We start from the raw sequence: 27,847 nt of genomic DNA on the forward strand, positions 1-27,847 counted from the left end.
GGCCGCAGTATGTTAAACGTTCATGGCAGAACTATTTGGAAAAACAGCAAGCGTTTTCTCTCTAAAATGAGCATGACAGCAAAGCCAAAAAAGCCAAGACTCTCCTTAAGACAGATGAGACCAAAGTGGAGATATTTGCTCACATTTGCACAGCAAAAACCAAACACAGCATACCAACTGTCAGGCACTGGTTGGGGCCTGTTTTGCAGCCACAGGACCTGAACACCTTGCGGTCAAAGAGAAAACTTGGAAACATACCAAAGTATTTTACAGTCAAATATGAGGCCATCAGTCTGGCAGGTAAATCTGGCCTGAAAGTGGTCATAGCCCCTATTTACCAATATGTGAAAACACTAATTTACCATTGGATTTATGGGATATGTGCCAGCCTCCTGTTCTGTTCTAACCACCATGTGTACGTTAATAAATCAATTGCAAGGGAAAACCCTGCAGGCAAGAGTCCAACTGAAGAAAATGAAACAAATGTGTCCAAAGAGGAAGCCAGAAAACCTCCAGATTAAATGATGGCGGTTTGGACATCAGTCAAAGTCAAGTGCTTAATCCAATCAACTGCGGTGGGACCTAAAGAGAGATGTGCATAGACGGATGCCTGCAAACCTCAACGAACTTTTGTCCATAACGATGTGAGAGACTGATAAAATCCAAAACAAGCTGCTTAAAGGTGGCTCTGCCAACAACTGAATCATGGAGTCATTGCATTTTGGCCTAGTTTGTGGTAAACAAATGTTGACACAGTGTGATGTGTCATGCATCTTGTTGTTCCCCAGTAAAACTGTTACCTAAAAACATTTTTTCCTCATACAAGCATGTGAATTGATAGGCGGTGGGTGCCTCAGCTGAGTTTTATCAAAAGATAGAATCAGCCTTTTTGTTGTTTTGTTTCCCTCTGCGGCAAAGCTTAAGTCACATCACATCTTTCATTTTGATGCCTCCTTTGCTTCCCCCTCTGTGACTCTTGTCTCCTCACTTCGCTGACCTCCACGCTCACACAGGCAGCGATGTCAGACCAGTATCTCTCTCTCTTCTGCCCCTGCTCTCCATTAGTATACTGCAGCAGAGAGGCAGCGCAGATTTATCCCCCAGAAGACCACAGAGGTCTGGTCACAGCAGCGGTGAAAATAAAATGGATCAAATAAACAACTTCCACCCCAGAGCACCACACAATGAGAGGGAAACAAATGGCCTTCCCGTTTTTGGGAGAGATGCTGCTCACTCTGCAGTAACCGAGAGGATCAAACCCATCACGAACCTGCCGTTGTTACATACCACACAGATAATCAGGGGGTCACTCCCTCTTCTTTTCAGATAATAAAACTGCTCACAAGTTAAGAATATTTTCCTTCTGATTAGATGCATCACCAAAGTCTAAGCAGAGGGAGGTACTGAAGGTCGGTACTTGTGAAGCAGTTCTAACAGAAAATAATGAGCTTACGGGAGAGTACATTGTTGTATTGTGCGCGGCTAAGCCACGAGCTATGAGTATGAGGAAAAGACAGTGTTTCGGGAGTGTGAACAGATAGACACGCTGAGGTTTTGTCCTCCAAAAACTGGCACAGAGCCCCAAAGCACTTTAATAAACTGCAACAGAAAAAATAAGAAAGCTGTAAAGAAAAAGGAGGGCCAGAGCTGGAAGGAAGGAGGACAGATGTGTATTTACATAATTAGAGCTCTTTTAGATAAGTGCATTCCTCTCTTACCATTTCACTTCTATCTAAAATTAACTGCTGAAATCGTTAAGTTAAATAAATAAATAACTCAGCAATTGCAAAGTTAATGTGATAATACTTTACTAATTTCACTTAAAGAGAAAAGCAGAGGTCTTACAGGTCTTATTGGGGGACAGTGATCGTTCAAAGAAGGTGGCCTCGGTACACTTCCTGTTAGTCTAACCCTGCGGTACAGAAGTCCTATCTTTACAACAACACTTGCGTGGGCAGACCTGGCCCTCTGCGAGGCATCAGGAGTAGACAGGAAAGTCAGCACCACAGGGAAAGACACTTATTACAAACAACTTGCTATTCAGCAATAAACTTGGTTAGAGTGTCTGAAAATAGCTCAATACTGAGACACTAAATGGAAAAAAAGTACTGGGCCACAGACACATTACACCTGCAGCTGTTAGGCCACCAAAACCGACGCCATGAAGCTCCCAGCACACAGATTTGGTGCTGATGGTAATACCAGAGTTTTTAGTTCTCTCTGTCGTTAAGTACTTGCTCATACAGTTGTGGTTTTAGGGTTTTTACCCAACAATAAAGCACTATGAGGTGAAGGCTGCTGTAATTTGGCCTTATATAAGTGAAACTGAATTAAAATGAAATTGCAGTCATTGAGCTAACAGAGAGTTGGTGCCCTTTACACACCTTGCACCTCAGCGCTGGACAACACCGCTCTTTAACTGCTGTGGTTCTTAAATGCTTTCATTTGCAACAATATAACTTACTATACACCAGGGAATATGTAGGAGTGAAGACATTTCTGACTGACTTGTTTTAACACCCTACTACGGTGCCACGCTTGAATTTGCTGAGCTCTTTAGAACGACACAGTCTTTCATAAATGTTTATAGGAGCTTGATTTTATACAGCTGTATTAACAGATGTGGCCCATTACTTTGACCAGGTGGGTGTCCACTATGAAAAACTTTCAAGTGTGAATTGATCAAAGTCTATTCAAAGGCTTAGGTCAAATGCAGTTTCTTTAATCGAGCAGAAACAGCTGTATCAGTCTAACTCACAGGGCATATTTTGCCTTCTTGTGCCCTCAGGAGGGGTGTTTGCACCAGCTTCACCACAAAAGAAATAATAAGGTCACTGGCCAATTTATCAGACTGCTAATCAGCTTGATAACTTCAAAGGCTTTTACAGAGAAACTCTGAAGTCATGTCACGTGAATTTAGACTATCACAACAGAATGCTGGAGCCGGCTACCTGCAGGACTCAGCTGTGGCTGGAAAGGGGAATCCTGTTTGCTGACTCCAACAGATGCGACCTCTGATATTTTGGCCGCACTGCAATAAACAAGGTCAACTTGTCCTGTGGGAAATGATGGGAAGATCCTCAGGCGAAGAGATATTAGTGTCTATTCATTCATTTAAGAGTTAGTGCTTTGTTGAACGGGGGGCTTTCTTAGACTGGAAGCTAATCTAACGTGGTATGTGATGCAAACAATGTGGCTGCACAGAGAAAGATGATGTATTTATTCTGCACTTTCACTAGATTATCAACAAAGCAGGTTAACAGGAAACACATTTTAACAGCAAAACCTCACTTTTAAATTATCTTTATGTATTTGTGATTATATGGCACAAAATGAAATGGTTAAGCGCCCCTCCACAAAATTTTGTAAGTTCAAAGTTTACATTTTTGTTGAGATCTGTCCATAAACCTTTGAGTAATTCTGCAGACCAAAAAAAAAAACCCCCACACACAAAGGAAAAACAGCCTAGTTACATCACTTGGTTCAGTTCTACTGCCCCTCATCACTCCCTTTTACAGCACACAAACAAAGTAGCACAACATTAGCATGCTTCATTTTTTTAACCTTTAGACCTGATCATGTCTAACAATGCAGTCTCTCTTTACCGGCCTCATGCTCATAGGCGTGTTTGTGACTGGGATAGATATCCATTTATTGATAAAGATGTGTAAATGTGTTTACAGGAAATGAAGGACACGCTTTCTAGCAGTAAACTCTGTTGCGATCAGTCCAGTCGATAAATGGTGGTGATGACACAAGACTGATGATTATTAGTTACAGCGCGAGACTAAAGCATGATGGAAGGAAATGGCCTGAAACTGATTAAATATCACATTTTAAAATGTTATTAGCTTGGAATATAGAGCAATGTGAATGCACATACCTCAGTAAATAATAACCATCAAGTTTTCTACAAAGCCATACCGAAATAGAAGGTTTAATCTTTTAACAGTGGCAAAAGGTTTACATGTCTCAGTGGTCGAATAGTGAGTTTCGGAGGATATCGGGGATGGCTCTGGGTGTAAATACAGTTTAATCAAACAAAACAGGAAACAAAATAATAATTTTATCATTAAAAAAAGAAATAGGACAATAATAAAGGTTAGCTAGGGTTGAAGAGTAAATGTATTGTCCTGCTGAGCGAATGTACTTCACACTGAACTGCTTGTATCCTGTATTTATAATGCTGACATTGAGGGGCAGAGAGGTGATGGCTGTGACAGCCTCAGAATAAATTTACATGTAGTTAAAAGTAAATGCCTTTCTGCTGTGTTTTCTCTTGGCTCCGGGCAGGGCAGGAGTGGCACTGGATATGTGGAGCAGTTGGACCGGAAGGAGGGCAGGGGCTGCCGGGTACTGCCGGTTCTTTCTGACTTGGCTCTGTGGCTCCCTTCCCTTCTCTTCCCCACGTTGTGTTGGCCTGTGAGGTGCGTTCCCTGGGGCCTCCCTGCAGGCACGTTGCCTTGTTCCTGTGCCTGGCTCTTTAGGGTGTGGTGGGTGCCTCTCATTTCAAGGACTGGTAGGGGTGCAGGAGCTGTCAGCCTGGGGTGGACGCCTTGTGGGATTGGTCGTCACGCACTGTTGGAGCTGTGCGGCAGCCCCTGGGTTGGGGTAGCTGCTGTCACACTTGGTCTTCGGATCACTTTCTGCCTTTTGGCTTCTGCAGTATTGGTTGACTTATACCGTGTGTTCAGACTTTCCTGCATGGTTCTCACACAGAACGCTGGTGTTCTCAGCTTGTTGGTCTTTGCTATTGGTTGTGACCAACTGGGGTTTCTGGACTTTTGAGTTCTTGTCACCTCATCAACACTTTTTGTTATATGTTTGAACTGTGAAGATTGGGGTGTTTTGGGGTGTGATAGAGTTGTTCTCATAGCACAATTACCACACTGCCTGCTGCCATCTATGCTTGTGTACGCACCTTAGTTCAATATTGGTTTCTGGCTCTCATCATGGTGCACTTTGCTGGCTTTTCAGGGGTTTTGGTATTATGGAGATTATGGGTATAGCTTTACAAATGCACACACACACACAGACACACACATACACACACTCAAAAGGGGGATCGGAGGTGGGCCCTAACGATGTATCAGAATAATATTAATTGACGGATTGCTATTTTTGCTGACAAGTCAGTGTCTTACAGGCAAACTACAGGAAATTTTGGCAATCTGCTAACAATCAAAGCAATCTCAAGGTGGTTTTCAGTGCTGCACCATATATTTTTGTTACTAATATCAACTAGAGACCATCAGCAACCTCCAGCAACCACTTCCCCACTGCTCCAAGATTACACAATTTTCCCCTACAGACTGATTTCAGGGGTTCTGTGTCCAGTCTCTGACTGAGGGCTAAAAAGGACATGAAGCCACAGCTTAGGTTTCCAAAGTTGCAACTGAAGAAATCTAGAACAACCTTTCAGACAGACAAGATCAAGGCAGAAATATCTGCGCATAACGCACAGCACCACGTTGGGCAATAAAGTGGCATATCATCACAAACATGTCGTACAAACTGTCATTAATTCACACTGTTTTGTCCAGCCCAAAGGATATCTGCACTTACCTCCTACTGATTAGAAGCATGGCACACAAGCATATTCTTGCTCTACTTCAAAATAGCCATTTTTGACTGCACCTTTAATGGATCAACATCTTTTTCCATAAAAACTCACAAGGAAACGAAATCATTCGCCTCTGTTTGTAATAAATCTTTCCCGACACACTTTTTGTGTCACAGAGGTGAGTTATCGGAGATGTGGCTGCGCCTCCACCGCCAGCTGCCTCATCAACGGAGTGGCTGCGATAACGATCTGTGAGGCAGACAGCGAGGCTCAGGGACGGATTAGACCACAGCACTGCGTACAGTAATAACAGCTGCTGCCGTGGAAATGCCCCGCAGTCACCGAACGGGAACAAAACGGCTACTCAGCTCCACAGGCCAGAAGGGAAAAGAGTGATAGAGCGCATTGCCTTTCCATTTTTTCCTAACTTATCCAATTTTCTCCCATCTTTTGATTGCTTTTCTCATTATGGCCGAGCAGAGTAATTGGAATCCCCCCCGCTCCAGCTGTGCAGCGGTTTGATGTGTTGAAGAACTACATGTTGAATAAGCAAGTTGGCAAACAGGCAACATAATGAGGCTGTAAACTATTTAATTGTTGAAAAAGACGCACAAAATCTGGATTTTGTAAGGAGCTATATGCAGCGGACTGATATCTACGCTCAAGGAACAACAGAAGTTTTCTCTCTCATGGTTTAACATCTGGCATTTGAAGGTGAACCTGTGTGTGTGTGTGATATTTGTCTGTCATTTACTCACCAGCAGCTCCTGGCCTCCTCCTGCTCTTTCCACACTCAAGTGTTCATCTGAGCCCTTTAGCTTCCTCACCTGAAACAAAATGCATAAACTAAGTAAAAAAGAAGAAAACCTATTTGAAAAAAGCAGCTGCATCCAAAGAGCGTAGAACAGTAGAAAAAATGTATAAAAATACAAATTTCATCTTAAAGTCATCTTTAAAGTTCTGCAAATTTAGTATGCAAACATAGTGAATACATACACAAGTATTTCTTTTCTATTTATGAAGCTAAAGTGAAAAAGATGCCAGGAAAATCACTACACTCAAAAATCTTTGCATTACAAGTAAAATATTATGGTGATTAAAATGTAAATCTAAAAGTTTGTTTCTCTTTTTATCCTGTAGGCTTTATCTATGTTCAAGAATATAAATTAGCCCAGAAGACCACTTAGCAACCCCCTGGCAATGTGTATCACTGGTGGGTGTTCTTTCCTGTGGGTTGTACCTCAGAATACTTTGGTATCTAGCAGATTACTGCATTTGACCTTAGCTTTCATGGAAGATCCCAAATTGTTTGGAAAACAAAGAGTGAAACTTGGAAAAAGTCCAAAACAAACCAGAAAACAGAAACCTCACCCTCAGAGCAAAAGTTGTTACCTTACTGCTGCAATTTTACAAGGCACAAAAGAGATAACTCAAAAGATAAACGCTGTGAACTCTACATATTCCAGTGTTACAGTACCAGATAGTGATAGCCTCAAACAAGCTTCTCCAAACTAACACTTTGTACAGATGTTCATATAATGAAGTGGCTAATAGCATCAGCTCTAAACTTTACCCAAAAAACAAACGATGAAGTACATTCTGAGTAACTGCAATCTGACGCAAAAACCTAACTTTAATACCAAAAGTTTGCAGAAATAACACAGTTTGGATTTTTTCCCTTGTTCATGCACTGCTGATTTTCACACTGTCACCACTGGCTGTGGAGCTCCACAAGGAGCTCTATAACAAGCCTCATTCGCCACTGGACCAGGCGAATGGGGATACACCCCACAGAGATACAGGCAGCACACACACACCGACACACATAGATCTAATCCCTTGACAACCACACTAAACCCCCAAAGAAGCAATGGCCCAAACATTATTCCATGAAATCCATATTTGGAAAAAAATACAGTTTTTGATGAAGGTAGTTATAATGCACCCAACTCAGTAATCCATCTGGAGTGAGCATACAGAGATAAGAAGAGGACAGTGACGCCAGGGACTCTTAGCTGCACATGCGTCCTTTATTAAAGCAGCAGGAGCGCTCTACTACACGATATTTCCCTAAATCACTTAATTTAAAGGAAGGACTAAAAATATTCTCAGATTAATCAGCAGGCAAAGTTTCACAAGACAGATGAGATGAGTTGGGCAAAGGGTGTCAGCCTCACTTTTGTTGCCGTTTTCATTTTATTTCCTGCGTACATTAACACATTTCTGTATGTCTCGTTCACTTTCTTTTTCATATTATTTGTTTCCTTTTAGAATGAGTCGCTCATAAAGTCAGAGGCACAGAGTTCATCTGGAAACGTAGCAGTACTCGTTGTCGGCAGAGATGTGGCATTTATCAGGATGGCATTTAATAAAGTCTTCTGACTGCAGATTTGCTCACTGTGATGAGCATTCATGGAGCGAGTGCAGAGAAGAATTGGAAAATGTAACAAACCTCTGTAAATCACCTGAAAGAAGATGCCACGCGCAGTGTGTCGAGGCTAAAACTATTCAGCACTATTACTTTCATGTCATCCATTTCAGTTTGTTTCATCACCATCCAAGATCAGTGTCAAATAAGCACAGGAGCCAATGTACTACACTCACTTTGAAATTCAGGATGCAGCCGGAGTTCATTGTTGTTTTTCCTGCTATAAGACAAACGCTTTGGGAAGCTATAACCCAATAACTCTTTGAAGTCACTTGTTTTTTGTTTTTAAAGAAGCGGAAAAAATGATATTTTAGTGCACTATGACTACAAATCAATGACAGGAGGAAATAATAAAAACAGTAGTAGCTCATCTGGCTCACAATCCACAGCAAGTCACAGGTTATTGTAGCGTGCGAAGTGCTGAAAGAAAGATTTTATTGTCAATTAAAATCAACTGAGAAGTTAAGGAAGCTCGCAAACAGCCAAATCTGGGACAAATTAATCCAGTTCACGACTAAATAATATCAGGAGTATTATGATCTAGACTGTATCTTGTGATGGGTCGTTAATTAAGAGACCAATTAAAACTTAAAATGACAGGAAGAAATCTGTCACTTTTCCATTTACTCAAAGCCAGCCGGTTAAAAGCAGAATAAAAAGAAAGAGGGCAGGAATTCCTTTAGGTACGCTGCACAGAAGTTTCCACCTGAGGAAAATCCTACTCCTGTCAAAAATAAATAAACAAAAACAACAAAAAACCCTTTGTACTGAACCCAGTATGAGTTTGCAACAGTATTCTATTTCAGGCCTTTATAAACAGACACACAACAGAACATTAATCTCGAGGGAAATGTCAAGGTTCTCTGCTGACTTATCTTCCTCAGCAATAGACACCAAGAGCTTAGATCAGGGTCATGTTTATAACATGTTTCTCTGTAATAGTGTGTGTGTGTGTGTGTTTTACCTTGGCACTGCTGTCAGAGTGACGTCTGGCACATGCTTGGAGCTGGCTGATCCAAAACTGCTGCTCCTTGGCATCAGAGGCTACAGAAAAACACACACAGAACAAAAACTAATTAAAAAAATTAAAACCCATCAACCTCCCATATGCTCCTGACTCTACTAACAAACTAGTGCATGAGTTCAGGTGCCGATCAATACACAGCTATAAGAAAGCCTTCAAGTGTCCACATCTACCAATGGTTAACAAGCACTTATTATCGGCATGAAGTGATACAGAGTCACGGCTGCAGACAGGGGACTTTATTAAGGGTTCAAGACACTGAAATGCAGCCCAACTGCATTTCAGTGTCTTTGCTAAACTGTCTTAGTGTAAACGCAACACTCGTCCATCTGCCTTTTTTATGCTTGAATAATTCATAGATCAGTGCTAAGTGGCTTAAGGATACATTGCAGTGAAAATGCCCAGGTGCAAGCACTGGAACCTAATCAGCCTTTGCCTTAATAAATAACCATTTCAAAACTGAAATTTATTGACTAATGAGTTAATGATTAGTAAATCATCCCAGATTTATCTGTTATCTATTTACTCACATGTAAATAGTTTTAGTTCCTTCACAGGATGAGACCATTAGATCAAATCCAAGTGAAACTACACAGTGACTAAGGGTTTAGCATCAAACAAGGCAAAGATGTTCCCACACATATTTTACAGTGCTTCAAACAGACAACGTAAACAAGTTGGTTTTACAAAGAAAAGCGTCTGGACTTCTTTAAGTTACTTGAAGACGTTTCACCTCTCATCCGAGAAGCTTCTTCAGTTCTAAGGTCAAATGGTGGAGAGTCCCAGATATAAACCTAGTGGGAGTATCCCCCCACAGAGGGACAAAAGGACCCCCTGATGATCCTCTAATCGCCTGAGCCAAGGTGTGAAACTGGGTGTGGGTCCCAATCAGCCAGAGTTTCGGGTGTGTTCATTGTGAAACCTGGCCCCACCTTATCATGCGAATTCCTGAGGTCAGATGGCCCAGGATGTGAGTGGGCGTTAAGGCGTCGGGGAAGGGATCTCAAAACTGGATTATAGATGGCAGAGAGTTGGTGTCGTAAACCCCCGCCTCTGTTCAAAGATGGTCGCTCACAGTGGACGTAAATGGCTTCTTTCACTCCTCTTTCAAACCATCTGTCCTCTCTGTCCAAAATGTGAACATTGGCATCCTCGAAAGAGTGTCCTTTATCCTTAAGATGCAGATGGACTGCTGAGTCTTGTCCTGTGGAGGTGGCTCTTCTGTGTTGTGCCATGCGCTTGTGAAGTGGCTGTTTGGTCTCTCCAATGTAGAGGTCTGGGCATTCCTCGCTGCACTGTACAGCATACACCACATTGTTAAGTCTGTGTTTTGGCGTTTTGTCTTTCGGGTGAACCAGTTTTTGTCTGAGCGTGTTGCTGGGTCTGAAATGCACCGGGATGTCATGCTTGGAGAAAACTCTCCTAAGTTTTTCTGATACACCGGCTACATAGGGGATGACAATGTTGTTGCGTCTGTCCTTCTTATCCTCCCTCGCTGGTGTCTGGTCTTCTTTTCTGTGCCTCTTTGCTGACTTTAAGAACGCCCATTTAGGATAGCCGCACGTTTTGAGTGCTTCCTTTACATGTGTGTGTTCCTTCTTTTTTCCTTCAGGCTTAGAGGGAACATGTTCTGCCCGGTGGTGTAGGGTCCTAATTACTCCAAGTTTGTGTTCCAAAGGGTGATGGGAGTCAAAGAGGAGGTACTGGTCCGTGTGTGTGGGCTTCCGGTAAACTTCGATGTTGAGGTTGCCATTCTCTTCAATGTGCACAGCGCAGTCCAGGAAAGGCAAACAGTTGTCCTTTGTGTCTTCCCTGGTGAACTTGATGTTTTTATCCACAGCATTAATGTGCGCAGTGAAGGATTCCACTTCTTGTGTCTTGATTTTGACCCAGGTGTCGTCCACATATCTGTACCAGTGGCTGGGTACTCTTCCTTTGAAAGAGCCAAGAGCCTTCCTTTCCACTTCCTCCATGTAAAGGTTGGCTACAATAGGTGACGCGGGGGCGTACAATGACCTGGATGACTGAGAACCTTCACAGACAAGTTGGTTTTACCTTTTTTAAACAACCAGCAGCCTTCTTTACTTTATGTTAAATCAAAATTCTTAAGCAAGTTTAACCAAAGACTTAGTTAACCCCAAAAGGCAGAAATGAGTCGGTATGCCGCAAAAAACAAAGAGCAGAGAATAAAACAGCCAACACACAGTTAGCTTAGCTGATCCTCATTCTGCCAAAGATTTAAAAAAAAAAATCAACCTACTAGCGCCTCAAAAGCTAACTAATTAACATGTTTCATAGGTTTCATTCTCCAGCTGTGGCACTGAACAGTGTACTGGAAAGTAGCCACGCGCAAATCCCCACATGACCCCGTTACACTTTTTGATTTGTATGGATCAAACATGTTAAACAGTGGTGCAGCATAACAATGCAGAATTATGCTCTTTGCTTTCCAGGCTTTTTGCTAAGCTAAGCCTAATGGGTGTAGCTACAACAGAGTTCAGGGTACACAAGTGTAAAATAAATAAGGATCCAGATTAGGGTTTGAGATGGAGTGAACCGGCTACTGCTTTAAGCTACAAACTTCGCCAAAGGGCGATGAGGGCTGCAAATGAGGCATCAGTGAGGTCAACCTGCAGAATGCCAGCAATCTCATTTGCTTCCGAATGATCACTGAACTTGCTGACTGTGTTCCTGAATATTTGATCGTGTTACTTTCTGAATGATGTCCTGAGGGCTGCTATCACATTTGAACCTCTTCATTTTCCTGTCCACGCCAAATTGAACACTCAGTATTCAAGAAACACCAGCAATTCATTCGGCCACTTTGCTATTCGCAAAGTGGCTTGATACGCTCAGCTTGCATGTGGTTTTCCCCTCAGCACAGAGACAATCCAGGCCGCTATCCAAACACAAACCGCCAGATTTGCTGACTAATGCAGTGAGCTGCAGCCTCAGGCTGAAGAAGACGCTGACTGTCTGCTTGCTTTGACCTCTTCCAGGGCAGAACGGAAATCCACCTGATCTCATTTCACTGACTAATTATTAGAGAAAAAATAACTGTGATGGCACTGATAAAAGTAAGACAGCAGGTCAACTCGAGCTGGAGTACAAACAGTAGAAAAAAGCTTTGATGCACGCAGGTCAGATGTCATTCTGCACTTCTTTTATTTCAATATAGCAAACAATAAAAAGAAGGAACCAAAGAAAACCATTTTACATTATGAAGTAAAATGCCTTTAAATTCAATAAAATACACCTGAATCAGATATGACCTTATCAAACTGGGACCACAAAATAACTTGCAATAAACCAAAAAAATCGTCAGGCACGTCATTAAAAATGTCTGTAACTACATATGTGACCCACTATGCCATAAAATAAAGACGCTCATTCAACATCTGGGCCAATAAAACCTCATATGACTGTGACATATCACATAAATCACATAAATCTGTTGTCCATCACTCACTTTAATCACTTTCCTCAGGACGCACCTGATACACGTTCCAGCTGCTAGCCTACCTAGCTAGTGACAACAGATGCATTTTTACTACTTTATCAAGTGGGGCTAAGCCCAAATCAGCTAAACTAATCAAAGTCATCTCAACTTTGGTTTAACTGAGAACAGCAACAGAAAAAAAATGTGTCACCTGTCACCTGAAGTCATGAATCCAGCTAAGCTAAAGCTGCTTTTCATCACAAAGCACCTGGAGCTTAAAGACCTTGTACCGTGAAACGTTGAAGAATACAAGCTCAGGAAAGCAACTTTAGAAAAAGCACATATTTCTTTTTTGGCAGCTGAACAAATTGCAAAAAGTAAGCAGCCACACTCAGCTGGACAAGAACATATTCTTCCAGTGGCGGTTGATAATGTGTGAATTTGTGCCTGTGACAGAACCAGCTAGTAAACAAAGTTGCACTGCTTGTGAGGATGAGGACTGCGCTAACATTCACTCACAGCTGCTAGATAGACTGCTCATATTAGCAATTTCTCTGTTCCACACAAAACGATACTTCTCTCAACTCTTTTGGTGCAGTCAAGGGGACAATTTGTAGAGCTCTCTGTTCTACAACCTTCTGTTGTTTAACTTTGGGCAGTCTGCGTAATTAAACCCTCACCTTCCTGTTCTCAGCTGATAAGAGAGGCACCTAGTGTAGTCTTCTGCTACTGTAGCCCATCTGCTTCAAGAGATGGTCTTCTGCCTACCTTGGTTTTAACAAGTGGTTATTTGAGTTAATGTTGCTTTCCTCTCCCTGAGGAAGTCAATTTTCCTTTGACCTCGCCCAGAGAACGGCAAGCTCATTGGACATTTTCACTTTTTTGGGTCAGAGATGGTTGTGTGTGAAAATCACAGAATTTTCCTAAACGCTCAGTCCAGGCTGTCTGGCACCAACAACCAGGCCACATTCAGGGTCATCTTGACCATGTCTGCATGCCTAAATGCACCGAGTTGCTGGCTTGTGATTGGCTGTTTATAGATATATGATATATGCAACTAAGCAACTAAACAACTAAAGTGGCTGGCAAGTGTGTATACTCACATGGCAGAAAAATAAGGAAAGGCATAAAAGGCTAATAAAAAAGAAACCCCAATAACTCGTTAGATTTTATGCTTATCTGTTTAAGACCCATTCATTCTGCTTTTTGTTCTAATTATGCAGGTTACACACTTTTTAATTAAAATAATGCTGTAAAGTCTGTCCAGATGCCAACTTTACCAAACGGTCCATCTGAGGCTCACAGCAGCACTTGGGAGCATCTTTGCGGAACAGAAAAACAGGAGTGGGACACCCAAAGTCTTTACAAAATCCTCGCATGAATGAGCACAATAGGCCCACAAGACTTATTTATAGATCACAGCTTAAACACTGCTTCAGGTCTACCAGAAAGATGGGCTTCATTCAGATTTAAACTACTACACTGAACTCTGAATGTTTTGAGTTCAATGAGCCAGAAGAGCGAGAGAAAACACACAGAGAAAGTTCAAACTGAACATCCCTCACAACTTCAAATATTCTGCTTGTTTAGTGACTCTGACTAAGACAAAACTGTCAGAAGAAAAGATAAAATGCACATAAGCACAAAGTAAACTGAGGCATAACTAAAGTTTTTATTACTTATAAATCTCAGCTGAACCTGAAACAGAACAGCACTCCCACTCTGCACACACTGAATTAAACATGTGTCTGAAGCAGCAGGTGCCAGCCTCGAAAGGTATGTATATTAATTCCGGACTGTTCAGTGCACGGCACTTGGTTCAGTGTAAGGTTTCCTTATTTCATGCCAGCCACCGAGCCAAAAAGTTTCTGTCAGAAGTCTATTCGTGTTGGCACATCTGCAGCATGAGAATAAAATTTCAAGATCACAAGCTCCAACCAAAATGCTCTGGAAGAGCAGCAGTCGCATCAAAAATAAGCTATAGCATGCCAACAGGATTAGCGCTGACATCTGAACGAACGCTGTGCCAGTTTTATTAAACACGTACAATGTGTGAAGTCATGCTACGCGTTCATTTTCACTTTTAATCAAACTTGCTCCTCAGTCAGAAAATGAGGCTTCCCATCTCAACCCAGGCTCCCAGGAGGTGCCAACTAACTATTTCAAAGGCGATGGATGTGTCCTCAGTGCTGGCAAGAGGAAAATGCAGCAGTGGTTTGGGCAACTGTTAACCTATTCCTGCCGTTCTGGATTTACTGGTTAATCTCATCATAGTAATATAAAAAAAATCATTACCTTCACCAAGAAGGCTTGTTTTTGGAGGTGTTTGCATCCATGCCATTGTGTCTGCAAACACAATAGCTCTAAAAGTTTTGAGTTAATTCTGATAGAACATTGTAGGTGTAGTTTAGGTGTAGGTGTGGAGTGGGATCATGTTAATGCTAATATATCGACATTTGCCAGACATCCACCAAGGTGTTCAAGGTCAACTGAATAATTTAATGATCACAAATTGACTCATAACTTAGAAACTGATTCTTACAAGTGTGTTGTGTGTTGTCAACAGATAGAAAGTACTGTGTAAGGATTTCAAATATCATGTGATATTTGACCTCTGAGCTGATCTGATCTGAAGGTAAAAGTGATAATCCTTTTTAAAACTATGCTTCTTACTGCAGTTGTTTGTATTGAAAACATTCATTTATATGGGGAATGACATACGGGAATTCTAAATTTCTGATTATTTACCTCTGACCTCTTCTTCAAGGTCATATAAGGTAAAACCATAAGAACTGTAAGAAATTATACTTGTATATGGGAATTTCATATATCACATTATTGTTTGCGTCAACATATCATGTCATCTCACTTTTACATTTGACATCGACTTTTGCCAGTTTGACCGAAAAAGCATTGTCAAGAGAAAGAGAAATATATTGGAGAATAATGTTATGGAGTTTAATGTTATATAATACTCACAAATAAACACCTGTTATCCATCACCCACTTCTACATAATGTACCAAGTACAATGCTATTCCCTTCACAGTGAATACTTCCCAAGAGTGAGTAGCCTTGGTGGAGGTTTGCGCTCTCGGAGTGCTTCTTGTATTAAAATACGTGACGCCGCATGTAAAACCAGAAAAAAAAGTCAAATGTTTTTGTTTTTTTTTTGTAACGTTTCTAAATTTCAAGATTAATGTGCAATAAAGGCCACATTTATCTGTTTTTGTTTAATTTCTATGTATTTTTAACTTGAAAATGTCAAACTATTTGAATTATTGTTGTTTTGCAGTGATACAAATGGATAAATACTCACTTGTAGCACATTTATAAATGATTAAGCTTTGGGTACAAAACTGCACTGAGGTTACAAGAATCTGTTTATTGATCACAATCCACACAGCGTTATCTCCACAGGCCAAAGAAGGAAAGGTCACCATCAAAACTAAGTGGGAAAAGTTTGCTGGAGGAGACGATAGATTCAGCAGGTTGCTTGCACTGAATAAATGGCTTATATCAGCATGTGCTGACCACTCAGTGCATTTTATCAACAATTTTAATATTTTTTGGGAACGCAGGCATCTGTTTAAAGCAAATGGATTTAATTTTAACAAGTCAGGGCTGTTCACCTCCAACTTGTTTTATTCCATACGTCATCCATCTGTGCTTGGTGCCAAGGCTGAGATAAACGAGGAGTTATCTCATAAAGAGGAACAAACAGTACTCCAAGAACAGACAAAGCCCAGCAGAAACCTTGAGGAGGAGCCTCATCTGCCCCCACGCCAGAAAAGCTTCAGAAAGGAGAGACATCAGAGGCAAGAAGAGGGGTCCCTATTTGCCTCCAACTCTCTCAACAACACCAACGGCCAGGACCAGGGACTACGACCTTCCCCTGTCCCCCAAACCCCTGACAGGCCATCTCCCTCCTCCCCCTCCCTTTCTCCCTCCTCGCCACACCTGAAATTCACTGAGGAGATGATGGAGCGGGTCAATGCATAAACCCCCCACCAGAGCAGCCAAAGGTTCGCCATCGAGCCCCGCCCTCAACAGAGCAATCGAAGTCACATTGCCCAGCCTCGCCCCCCTTAGTTCCTCCTTACCACCTTCATGCTCTGTCTCCGCAGTCTGATGTGTGATGTGTGGAGGGTCCGGGCTGCGAGGATTATGGCAGTGGTGACTTTTCCCAGGAGAAGTTGGGACCCTGTTTACTAGAAGGTTTTAAAATTTCTGTACTTTTAGGTGACAGAAGGAGACATGTGGCCTGGTCAAAACACAGAGAGCTGCACTCTAAAAGATCTTTAAATATAGTAAACATACCTTGTGTGCCACAGACTGCTCCCAAACACGAGGGGGCAAATAATACCTCTAAAACACTTAAGTTGGCTTTATTAAACGTTAGATCTTTAGCTGGGAAAACATTTTTAATTAATGATTTAATCACTGAGCACAGCCTTGATTTTATGTTTTTAACAGAAACTTGGTTGGACCAAAGTAACAGTGGAGTTGTTCTCATCGAGACAACCCCTCCTAACTACAGTTTTATCAGTGAGGCCAGGGTGAGCAGGAGACGAGGAGGGGTTGCTGTCTTATTTAATGAAACATTTCAATGTAAGCAGCTATCTCCTGGAAGTTTTCAGTCTTTTGAATATGTGGCTTTACAGCTGAAGGCCCCATCCAAAGTTGTGTTTCTTAATGTTTACAGGCCTCCCAAATACTGCACAGACTTTTTTAATGATCTCAGTGAACTGCTGTCTGTGATCTGTGTTGATTTCGACTGTGTAATTATTCCATGTGGACAACCCTCAGGACAAAGGGACTAAAGACCTGAGTAACACTCTGGGCAACTTTGGGCTGACTCAGCATGTAACAGAGGCCACACATAATAGAGGACACACTCTTGACCTACTGATCTCCAAGGGCCTGAGCATTTCGAAGGTTACTGTGTCTGATGTGGGCCTGTCTGATCATTACTGTGTTTTCTTTGAAAGTAAAATCTCAGCCCACACAAATATATCAACAGCAGTGATCACAAAACGGTGTATAACTGAATACAATAGTGAGATATTTAACCAGGTCTTCCCCTTAACACCTGGCCTGTCCAGGGGTTCAGTCAATGAGCTCGTCAATAGCTTCAATGCTAAAATGTTAAATGTAATGGACACTATTGCTCCCATTAAGGTGAAGGTTATCTCTGGAAGGAAAAAGTCTCCCTGGAGAAACTCCACACTGGTGAAAAATGAAAAAAGAGAGTGTAGGAAAGCTGAGCGCAGATGGAGAAAAACAAACCTCCAGGTTCATTATGACATCTATAAAGAGAAACTTCACAATTATAATTTACAACTGAGGAGTGCAAGGAGGTCCTACTTCTCTGACATCATCACCAAAAACAGTCATAATGCTCGGGTCTTATTTTCTACAGTTGACAGGCTAACAAACCCTCCTGTGTCAGTGGCAGTTGAACTTCATTCGACCATGGCCTGCAATGACTTTGCCAAATTCTTCACAGACAAAATCCAAAAGATTAGACAAGCAATTGGTACATCAACAGCATATTCAGGATATGTACTGTGTCCACTGAAAAACTGTTTAAACACCATGAAACAGTTTCACCCTATTAACAGCAAAGACCTGGAGGACATCTTAGGTCAACTGAACTCCTCCTCTTGCTGTTTAGATGTCCTGCCAACAAGTTTTTTCAAAAAGGTCTCAAAGACTTTGGAGTCAGACCTGTTACAGATCGTCAACTTTTCTTTAATGTCAGGTGTGTTTCCAGAATCACTAAAAACTGCGGTAATTAAACCTATACTGAAAAAGGACAATCTTGACAAGACACAAGTGAACAACTACAGGCCGATCTCAAATCTCCTATTTTTAAGTGAGATTATTGAAAAAGCAGTTTCTCTACAGCTCAATTACTTCTTAAAACAGAATAACTGCTATGATGCCTTCCAGTCAGGTTTTAGACAGAACCACAGCACTGAAACTGCTCTGACCAAAGTGTTTAATGACATATGTCTGAATACAGACAGTGGAAAAATGTCAGTCTTAGTTTTGCTGGATCTCAGTGCAGCATTTGATACAGCTGACCACAACATATTACTCAAACGACTGGAGAACTGGGAAGGTCTTTCAGGAACTGTACTAAACTGGTTCAAAACATACTTAGAAAACAGGAAATACTTTGTATCAATAGGTAACTTCATATCTGAGCAGACAAGTATCACATGTGGAGTTCCCCAAGGTTCCATCTTGGGACCCCTTCTGTTTAACATTTACATGCTCCCACTGGCACGGATTATAAAGAACACCAAAATAAACTATCATAGCTATGCAGATGACACACAAATATATATCACAATGTCACCAGGAGACCGAGGCCCTGTACAGGCTCTTGGTAAATGCATTGAGGAAATTAATGACTGGTTGTGCCACAATTTTCTCCAGCTAAACAAAAACAAAACTGAAGTAATAGTCTTTGGTGCCAAAGAAAAACGATTACAGGTCACCAGCAAACTTCAATCTATACACCTAAAAACCACAAACCAGGCGAGAAATTTGGGTGTAGTGATGGATGCAGACCTAAACTTAGAAAAACACATTAAGACAATAACAAAATCAGCTTACTATCACCTCAAGAATATTTCAAGGATAAAAGATCTGATGTCTCAACAGGACCTGGAAAAACTAGTCCATGCATTCATCTTTAGTAGGCTTGACTACTGTAACAGCATCTTTACAGGTCTACCTAAAAAATCAGTCAGACATCTACAGCTCATTCAGAACTCTGCTGCTCGAGTCCTCACTAAGACCAAAAAAGTGGACCACATCAGTCCAGCTCTGAGGTCTTTACACTGGCTGCCTGTCCGTCAGAGGATAGACTTTAAAGTTCTGGTGCTGGTATATAAAGCTCTGAATGGTTTAGGACCAAAATACATCAGTGACCTCCTGACCCAGTATGAACCTTCCAGATCCCTCAGGTCATCTGGATCCGGTTTTTTATCAGTTCCCAGAGTCAGAACCAGACACGGAGAAGCTGGATTCAGCTTTTATGCTTCATATATCTAGAACAAACTCCCAGAAAGCCTCAGATCAGCTGAAACACTCAGTTTATTTAAATCCAGGTTGAAGACTCACCTATTCTCAGCTGCATTTGAATAAAGCACCAAATCCACACTTTTAAGCTTAAATTTCAAAACTTATATTTTAACTACTGATTTTATCTAGTGTTCTGATTTTATCTACTGTTTTTTTTTTTTAAATCAATTTTAAGTCATGCTTTTTATTGTTTTTGTTTTTTAATGTCTCTGTAAAGCACTTTGAATCACCCTGTTGTTGAATTGTGCTATATAAATAAACTTGCCTTGCCTTGCCTGGCTGACTGGCAAGGATGCACCCCCTGGCTGTGGGTAGCTCTGTGAACAGGGTTTTCAGAGTCAAAATCAGAATATTTCAAAAATTCCAGGAGTGTAAGTGTTTTGTTACAGACGCTCATTTAAAATATAAATATGAAAGATACCAAACAAAAACTCAAAACTTACAAAAAAAAAAGAAATAAGTAAAATTAAGGCACTCAAAGTGAAAACGCTAAATTAAAATGAAATATTCCAATGCTTAAAGCAACACTAGGTACGGTCTAGACAAGATATCACAAGTGAAAATAGTCCAGGTGTCATAATGCCGCAGGTGGGATTTCCTGTTGCATACATCATGGTTGAGCGAGTCTTGCGCTCCTGTGGCTGTACAACACAAAGTGTGTGGAGGATTGTCTAATACGGAGCATAACTTGAACAACATCTTCCTTTCTGAAACCTCCGTCAGAGAGTTTCCCCCTCACAGTCGAGGGGTTCGCTGAACAAGGACTTACAGGACATCATTTATTTGCAGCTTATGCATCAGAAACTGTTCAGAAATAGTTTTGAGGGATGTTTACAGACACTGAAGTTAAAAGCAAACAAGGATTGCAAATACTGGAAAATCCCGTAGTTCCTGAAGACGTCATTGCTGATGGCTGCCACATTTATGAAGCCAGCATTCTCTGTCTGCATTCTTATTTATTTATACTTAAAATGAAACAGATCAAAGTCTTTTCTTATTAACAGTTTGCAGCACTGGAATGCTTTTGTCTGTTACAGAAGTAATTAAGGATATTCAGGCACTCTTGAATCTTTTCTTTCTTTTTAAATTCTCATTTCTCTGCTGTACCAAAAACTTCAGGAACTGTGATAGGAACATTATTCAAGTCAAACAGTGCATTTTGTGAGCACCATTAATCCACTACTCATTTACTGGAGATTGGAAAGAAGAGAGTCCTCAGTACTCTCTTAAAAAAAGGATTTATGCCAAACATCAGTGAAACTTTGCGATTTCCTGCAGGGGAAAAGCATCCCCTGATAGTTTTTGGGAACACTGGAAAATGTTGCGTTTAACAGAAGTGGGCTGGTTGTATTGGAGTGAAAGTTAGCAGGGTTCAAACTCCTCACACAGCTTTTTTGTTTTCTTGTTAAATGTGTAAGTGAATGCAGCACCACTGAGAATTTCTGAGAATAGTGTAATTTTCATCACTTTGTACAAACACATTCATCTGAAGCAAACTGGACCCTAAATTAACTCCCCTTTGTTTCCAGAGTATTTTTCACAAATATAATCATCAGAAGATGTTTAAGTGGGAAAATGAGTGCAGCACTCTCCTTGTTAGGGAGAATAAAACAAGGCGGCCACATTTTATCATCAGATTAATGCGGTATTACATCATCACCCAAAACAACCAAAAAAAAAAATCTTCTGAGATTTCTTTTTTAAAGTTAAGTTGAGATGTTATTATTGAGGTTCGGGTTATTTTAGTGCAGGAAGAATTCAATTTGCACTTGTCAATCACTTTCACTGCCAACATCTGCCAGCTACAGAAGGTCTCTTTAGGTGAAGAGGCAACTCAGAAAATGAGACATTCACACAAACGCCGCATTCGATGTGTGTTCTCCCACTGGGAGTGGCTGTTCGCCCCTGCAGGGAGCACACAGTATTCAGTCAAAAACACCTGTAACAAGCTGTCTTTCTGCAAAAAATATCCGGTAACAAGCTTCCCACTTTCTTCTTCTTGTCATCATCCACAGAAATCACTCACTCTGTCTAAAGGGACGACTTACCCGCAGATGAGCAAGTGCCTAAATCTGATGTTTATCTGTGATGTGCACAAGCACAGCTGTGATTTTAGGTAATTAGTCATCTGTATTGAGCACCAGCCTTGCACCTGTGCATATGCTGACACAAGTGATATACGTACAGTGCTGTGCAAAAATCTTGAGTCATTCGTTCTTTCTTTTTATTAACATAAAGAAATAGGTGCAGAGATTTATTGAAGCATATCCAAAAACACATGTAAAAACAGCATAAAAAAACAAAAACAAAGTTTGTACGATTCTAACGAGGTACCTTTCCATTGAGACCATTTCTCACTTTAAAAAAAAATTACAAGAAAGTCTGGCTTATTGGAGGTAACATGTAGAAACCAGAGACTAATGGGCTTTTGCCTTAATGAATAACCTTTTCTGAGCTGAAACTGATTGATCAATGAGTTAATGATTAGGAAATCAGTCTCAGTTCATCAGTTGTATTCTCATGTAAATATTTGTAGCTCCATTACAACGGTCAGACTGAATCAAAGTGAAACAACAAACTGACTAAATCTTTGGTATTTTTTATCGGTGTAACTAAAGAAGGGGGAATCCAAAAAAACTAAACAAAAAATTCTTTTGAAAATGTTTGATAAAGCAGCCACTGTTTAAAGAAAAACTTGTAAAGACCTTCAAAAGGCCTGGAAAACGACTGATTATAAACGCTTAAAAGAAATATGAGAGAGACTGACTCACTGGATGCAAAATAGTAGTGTAGCATTTATATAAGAGTAGCTGCCTCACTGAGGAGGATTACACTGATCCTGAAATAAATTTGGCTGGGTTTGTCTTGGAGGTGACACTGACAGCTCAATTCATTTGATGAATACATAAAGTTTGCCCTGTAAAGTGAGAAGACTAACAGGAAAATGAGAAGCTGGACCGTGTGCTCATTTAAAACGAGCAACAACGGACACCCGTCCTAGTCTGCTCTTATTTAAAAGTCAATATCCATCCCACAGAGATGGCTGAGTGATATCTGAACATTACTAGGTGATCAAGAGAGAAGGAGAGAGAAAGAGAAACCTCCTTCCCACTCAATCATAGCACCACCACCGCCGCCTAATTACACGTTTTAATTACAGTGTCATGAAAGATGTTATTGGTTATGATAATGGTGAGTCTGAGGATTAATGCTTGGATGAGCAGTTAGATTTGATTAAAGTGCTGGGAGATATTATGAGCGAGGCACTTTAAACATATATTTTCAAGAAAATGGACGGGCTGACGAAGCCTGGAACAGAGGGAAGAGCTGCCAGGCAATTACAGTAACCAGCAACCAGCCTTCACTCATCAGCACAGCACAATGACATTTGAACCCTATGATTGCTCTTGCTAAAGCAGTCCCAGTGCATTATATGCAAAGAAACGTTGTTGTGATTACAGGCTAACTTTAGATATAATTGTTTTTTCTTGCTTCACACTGTTGCACCTCACGATTTTTTTTATTTTTATTTTTTGCACCAAGCAGTTCATTTTAATCTCCTACGCTGATCAGAAAAGAGGAATTTGATGTCATCTTTAAACAGAGTAAGAACGTCCAATTAAGGCAAAAGTCACACATATTCTGAGATAAAAGTTACTATGTGAAAGTGAACCGTGGCTGTTAATAAAGACAAAAGACTGAGTGCTCCCCAATTATTGGCACATTTTAATGATTTTTGTTCCTTAATGATCGCACCCTTAAAGGACTGCGACAGATGTAATCCTTTCCTTTCTTAATTCGCCTTAGACGAGTAGCAGAGTAAAAGTTTACTTCAGTGAAAGTAGAAAAGCTGATCATGTAGTCTGTGTTTTTAAACACCCACCAAAGAAGTTTAAACCAAAGCCAAAGAAAAAAAATATCAATGATGTGAATCTTCTGTTCCACCCCCATCCCAAAGATGCTCTACTGGGAGCGAGATAACCTTGGAGGTCATTTGACTACACTGTAAAACATGTTCAAGAAACCAGTTTGAGAGTATTTGAGCGTTGTGACGTGGCGCGTTATCCTGTTGGAAGAAGCCATCAAAGGATGTGGCTTAAACACCACTAAGGGTACTAAGAGCCCTGAAGAAGATATCCCCCAAACATCATTACATCATCATCATCACCAGCCTGAGCTGTTGATGTAAGGCTCTTTCATGTGGTTTACGCCACATTCTAACCATACCATCCAATTATTACAGCAAAAATAAAGGCTCAGCAGACTGGGGACTGTCTATCAAAATATTTGTATTAATGAGCAGTTGAACTGTTGTACCTAACAAAGTGGCCAGTGAGCATGTGTGATTTTGATGATCAACGGATTCGAAATAATAAGAAAATGCAAAGTTTCACAACAAATAAGGAAACACAGAGACACACAAGGACTCATCAAGCTTATATTTGAGGTCATCTTCCAAAACAGTCCAGAAAAGCCCAGGTAGCTTACATCCGTTTTTCACATTTTGAAGTGCAAGTGGGCTGTTAAACATTGACAGGCAGTGAGCTAAACATCTCCTGGCTCTAACTACATACACAGCACATAAATGTGAGATCCACTTTTTGAACCAAAGCATCAAAATATTCCATTAAATACAATAAAGAGATGCTCCTTTTTTTGATAACCTTGTTGCACAGTACCTTTGGACCAAAAAAGTCCAGTCATTTGGGTTGAACCAACATGAAGGATTTGGGAGGGGGGATATGATAACATTCACCATATCACTGGCATCCAGAGGCTGCAGTTTCACATCTGTAGAAAGTGGAATGAGCAACTCATTTCTGAAGTATCTTAACAGTCCAAACATCACAATGGCCAATCAGATTTTTTCCCTGCTACCAAGAGCCAATCTGCACAGACTCCTATATAAACCCATCAAACCTAACAGCAAATTAAACACATTTACAGCCTGGTACAAAAACCACTTTTGGCCTATGAATGTAATTTGTCTTATGTCAACTCTCAATTGTATAGCAGATGAACTTCCTTACCCATTCAAACTGTATTAAGACTTAAGGTTATGTGTGATTAGGGGCCTGTGATCCTCAGGTCAGAGCATTTTTTTTCCTCCTTGCGCTCACAACACTTATTTCAAAACAGTTCAACTTTTTGAAGGCTCAAATTTTTGCTGCAACTGCAGCAATCAATCACAAAGAGGTTTCTGGTGCCACACTCACTTAGCCAGCAACCAATCACCAACAACCTGTATGTATCCGAGATCCAAGTTTTAAGTAAGTGGCATTATGATATCATTTTATTTATGTTCTTAGCAACAAACATCATACAGTCTACTAACTCATACGGGGGAAAAGTTGCATCAGAGGTTTCAAAATAATACTCCACAATCCTGTGAGTGGAGTCATGCACAGCCTGTGCACTTTTTAAATGCAGTCGACAGTCTTCACACATTTGACATATTTTACACACTTTTCGTTAGCATATGGTCTAAATCAAACAATAACTAACAACAATTTGTCCACAGGGAAGCAAATCAGTAAACACCCAATTACCATTCAGTGAAATTTATGCTGAATATGTACAATAGCCAAAACCGTCCACAGCTAACAGGGGCCATCCTGGGAAGCCATACAAGTCTTACAAATACTAATCAGACAATAACTCTTGATGATGGCTTTAAAACATTGTGCTTTAATTATACAGCTGCACAATCAAAACTGTGCCAGGCATCCTAATAAGCCAGTTTGTACCCAGCTCACAAAAACCTGACCCTTTCATTGGCTCCGCGTCTCTGAGTCTTCATATGATAAATAGCTTAATTTTTCATCTCAGCGTTCAGACATGATTAAATTCAAGTCGCTCTTCACCTTTGCTCAGCAACAAAACATGCGGCCCATGTGTCCTTATATCCGACAACGGAAGGACGAAGCCGCTTCAGTTTAGAGGCAGAAAACTCTCAGGCTACTGTATAGCCGTGTGAGAAATGCTACAGATTGTGTGTATCCAGGATCTTCTTACAGAAGCTAGGGAAAAGGCAAGTCGTTCAAAGCTATCCTGTGAAGAGATATCATCCTGAGAATAAAGGTGGCATTTACAGCTCTGGACTCAGACCATTGGTGGACTTATACACTGCTTATCAGCTAAACCAGAAAGACTGAAAAATGACTCCCGACTGAACCTTAAAGTTCCCCCAACCCGCATCCAAGTAGGGTTCAGGGGTTCCCATGGTAACCAATATCCAGAACTGAGTATACCAGCCAATCTTAACTTCACAGACTACTAAAAAGCTCATTTGAGCCACTTTGTGCCCTGCTGTTTGAGCAAAGTGAGCTTTTGCGAGTACAAATTTTATTCTTTTGTGGCTAATTTTTAAAATATAATTTAATTTAGCAAACATTTTTAAGGATATCTTTGTTGCTGACCCCAACAACAATACCATCCTCTAACGCATTTGTTTAGTTTGGAGTGTTGGCACCAGTCGAGACAGGATTGCAGTTTTTTTGGCAAGCATCTGAATGAGTCACTGGAAATAGAAACACCTCTTCTGTGAGTTACAAAGCCCAACTTCTTCTTCACTGTGGTATTATTGTTTCCTTTTAGCTTGATTCACTGGATCACAGAGTTATTCAGAAAATATAGGCCAAGTTACTCTGATATCCTCCCCCTCAAGACTGTAAGGGGACATTCCAGCAGCTCAAGTGGAGCAACAATGAAAAAGGAGTCTCTCTTATTTAAGTGGATACAGGTCACTGAAAGCCCAGGCCTTTAGCACAGTAACCACCTTAAGGATCATGTTGTGGCAATACTTCTTAAAGAAACATTTCACCTTTGTGTAAATTCACTTATTGAATGGCCATAGAAACATAATTTCTTATCTGGATTAGGCACACGTGCATGCAGACTTATTTGCATGAAAAATAATGACTATATATAGATGCAACATCACAGTTCAAATAAAAATTGGTTTTAAATTATATTTAAAATGAACAATGATGATCACCTAAGTTGATTTTTTTTACTTATATAGCCACTATTAAGCTTGATCCTGTGGGCTGTGCATGTCATATCTCGATATCATCATAATACACATTAGGGATGCCACAAACGATTATTTTGGTAGTCGACTAGTCACCGATTATTTTTGCGATTAGTCGACTAATCAGATCATGCATCCATTGGACGTAAAACGTACAGCTTATATAAGAGCAGATGCTGCTGGTGCAATAACTATCATTAGCTTACAGCTTTAAGTTTTTAAGGTATGTGCTAACTAAAAATAAAGACAAGATGATAGTTTATTCAATTTTAATGACATTTGAAGATTGTTTCGGTGAAGTTTAATAAACTCCTTGCTATCTAAAATATAACAGGACACCAGAGTATATTCTTCTGATAATCAGCTGTCTGCTTGATGTTTATTCAGCTGTGTAAAAACTATAACTTTAATCTCAGCCAAACCGATTTACTCAGGAACAAATAAAATACTACAAAAAGCGAAACAATAACATTTTAAGTTATCTAAGTGACTTATATATGTTTAACCTGAGTAGCGAAAGACAGCGGTGGGTTTGAAAACGATTTGCCGGGAGTCCGGTGTTCTCACGGGCTCTAGTGAGCCTTGCCCCCGGCTAGCTATCGAGCTAGTGGGTAACAGACGTCTCTGAAAACGTCGGAGCGCTTTTGAAAATATGTGGTGTCTTGATAAACTGAGCAGATATTTGAGGTTTACACAGCTACATTCTCGCCTGAAAATATGTTAAACGTTTATTTTGTGACCCAGAAAGAATAATAAGAGTAATATTAAAACTAACTAGCAGCCACCATTGTTGGAAACTGAGCTGGGCCGCGCTATGAATTCTGGGACACAGTTTCTTCTTCTTCGGGGTTTAACGGCAGCTGGCATCCTTGTACATGCAGTGCTGCCATCTTCTGTTTCAGTCCGTTATTACACTCTTAAATCCTGCTACTTATTCCTGCGTCTTTTGGGATCTTACAAAGCTTCAAACGACGCGTTGACTATTAAATCAGTCGTCGACGATTTTGATAGTCGACGTAATCGTGACTAGTCGACTAATCGTGGCAGCCCTAATACACATAAATGTTTTTATGATAAAATAGTGTCAATAGCAATATCTATGACATGATAATGCTACGTGTTTACGCTCCCTAGCCAACACAACAATATAAGACCAGTCATGTCTGAGAGCGAGAGCAGCAGCGCCACCCTGTGATGACTATTTAGTACCTAAGGAGTTATCAGAGGTAAGATCTCCAATAAAGCATAGTATTTTGCAATGTG

The 27,847-nt window shown here is 40.7% G+C and overlaps 1 protein-coding gene across 3 annotated transcripts in view; it reads right to left on the reverse strand.

Moving 5' to 3' along the window:
- osbpl10a (oxysterol binding protein-like 10a) overlaps positions 1–27,847 on the reverse strand; it is a 98,542-nt gene that overhangs the window by 51,561 nt on the left and 19,134 nt on the right. For all 3 annotated transcript variants that reach the window (XM_084918811.1, XM_084918810.1, XM_084918809.1), the window contains exons 3-4: positions 8,956–9,035; positions 6,322–6,390 (exon numbers count right to left, since the gene is read on the reverse strand). In XM_084918811.1, coding sequence (XP_084774937.1) covers positions 6,322–6,390; positions 8,956–9,035 — 149 coding nt within the window. The remainder of the gene's footprint in view (positions 1–6,321; positions 6,391–8,955; positions 9,036–27,847) is intronic.

The sequence above is a fragment of the Perissodus microlepis genome, chromosome 22 (genome assembly GCF_051167445.1).
Source record: "Perissodus microlepis isolate ML-2025 ecotype Zambia chromosome 22, ASM5116744v1, whole genome shotgun sequence".
Lineage (NCBI taxonomy): Eukaryota > Metazoa > Chordata > Actinopteri > Cichliformes > Cichlidae > Perissodus > Perissodus microlepis.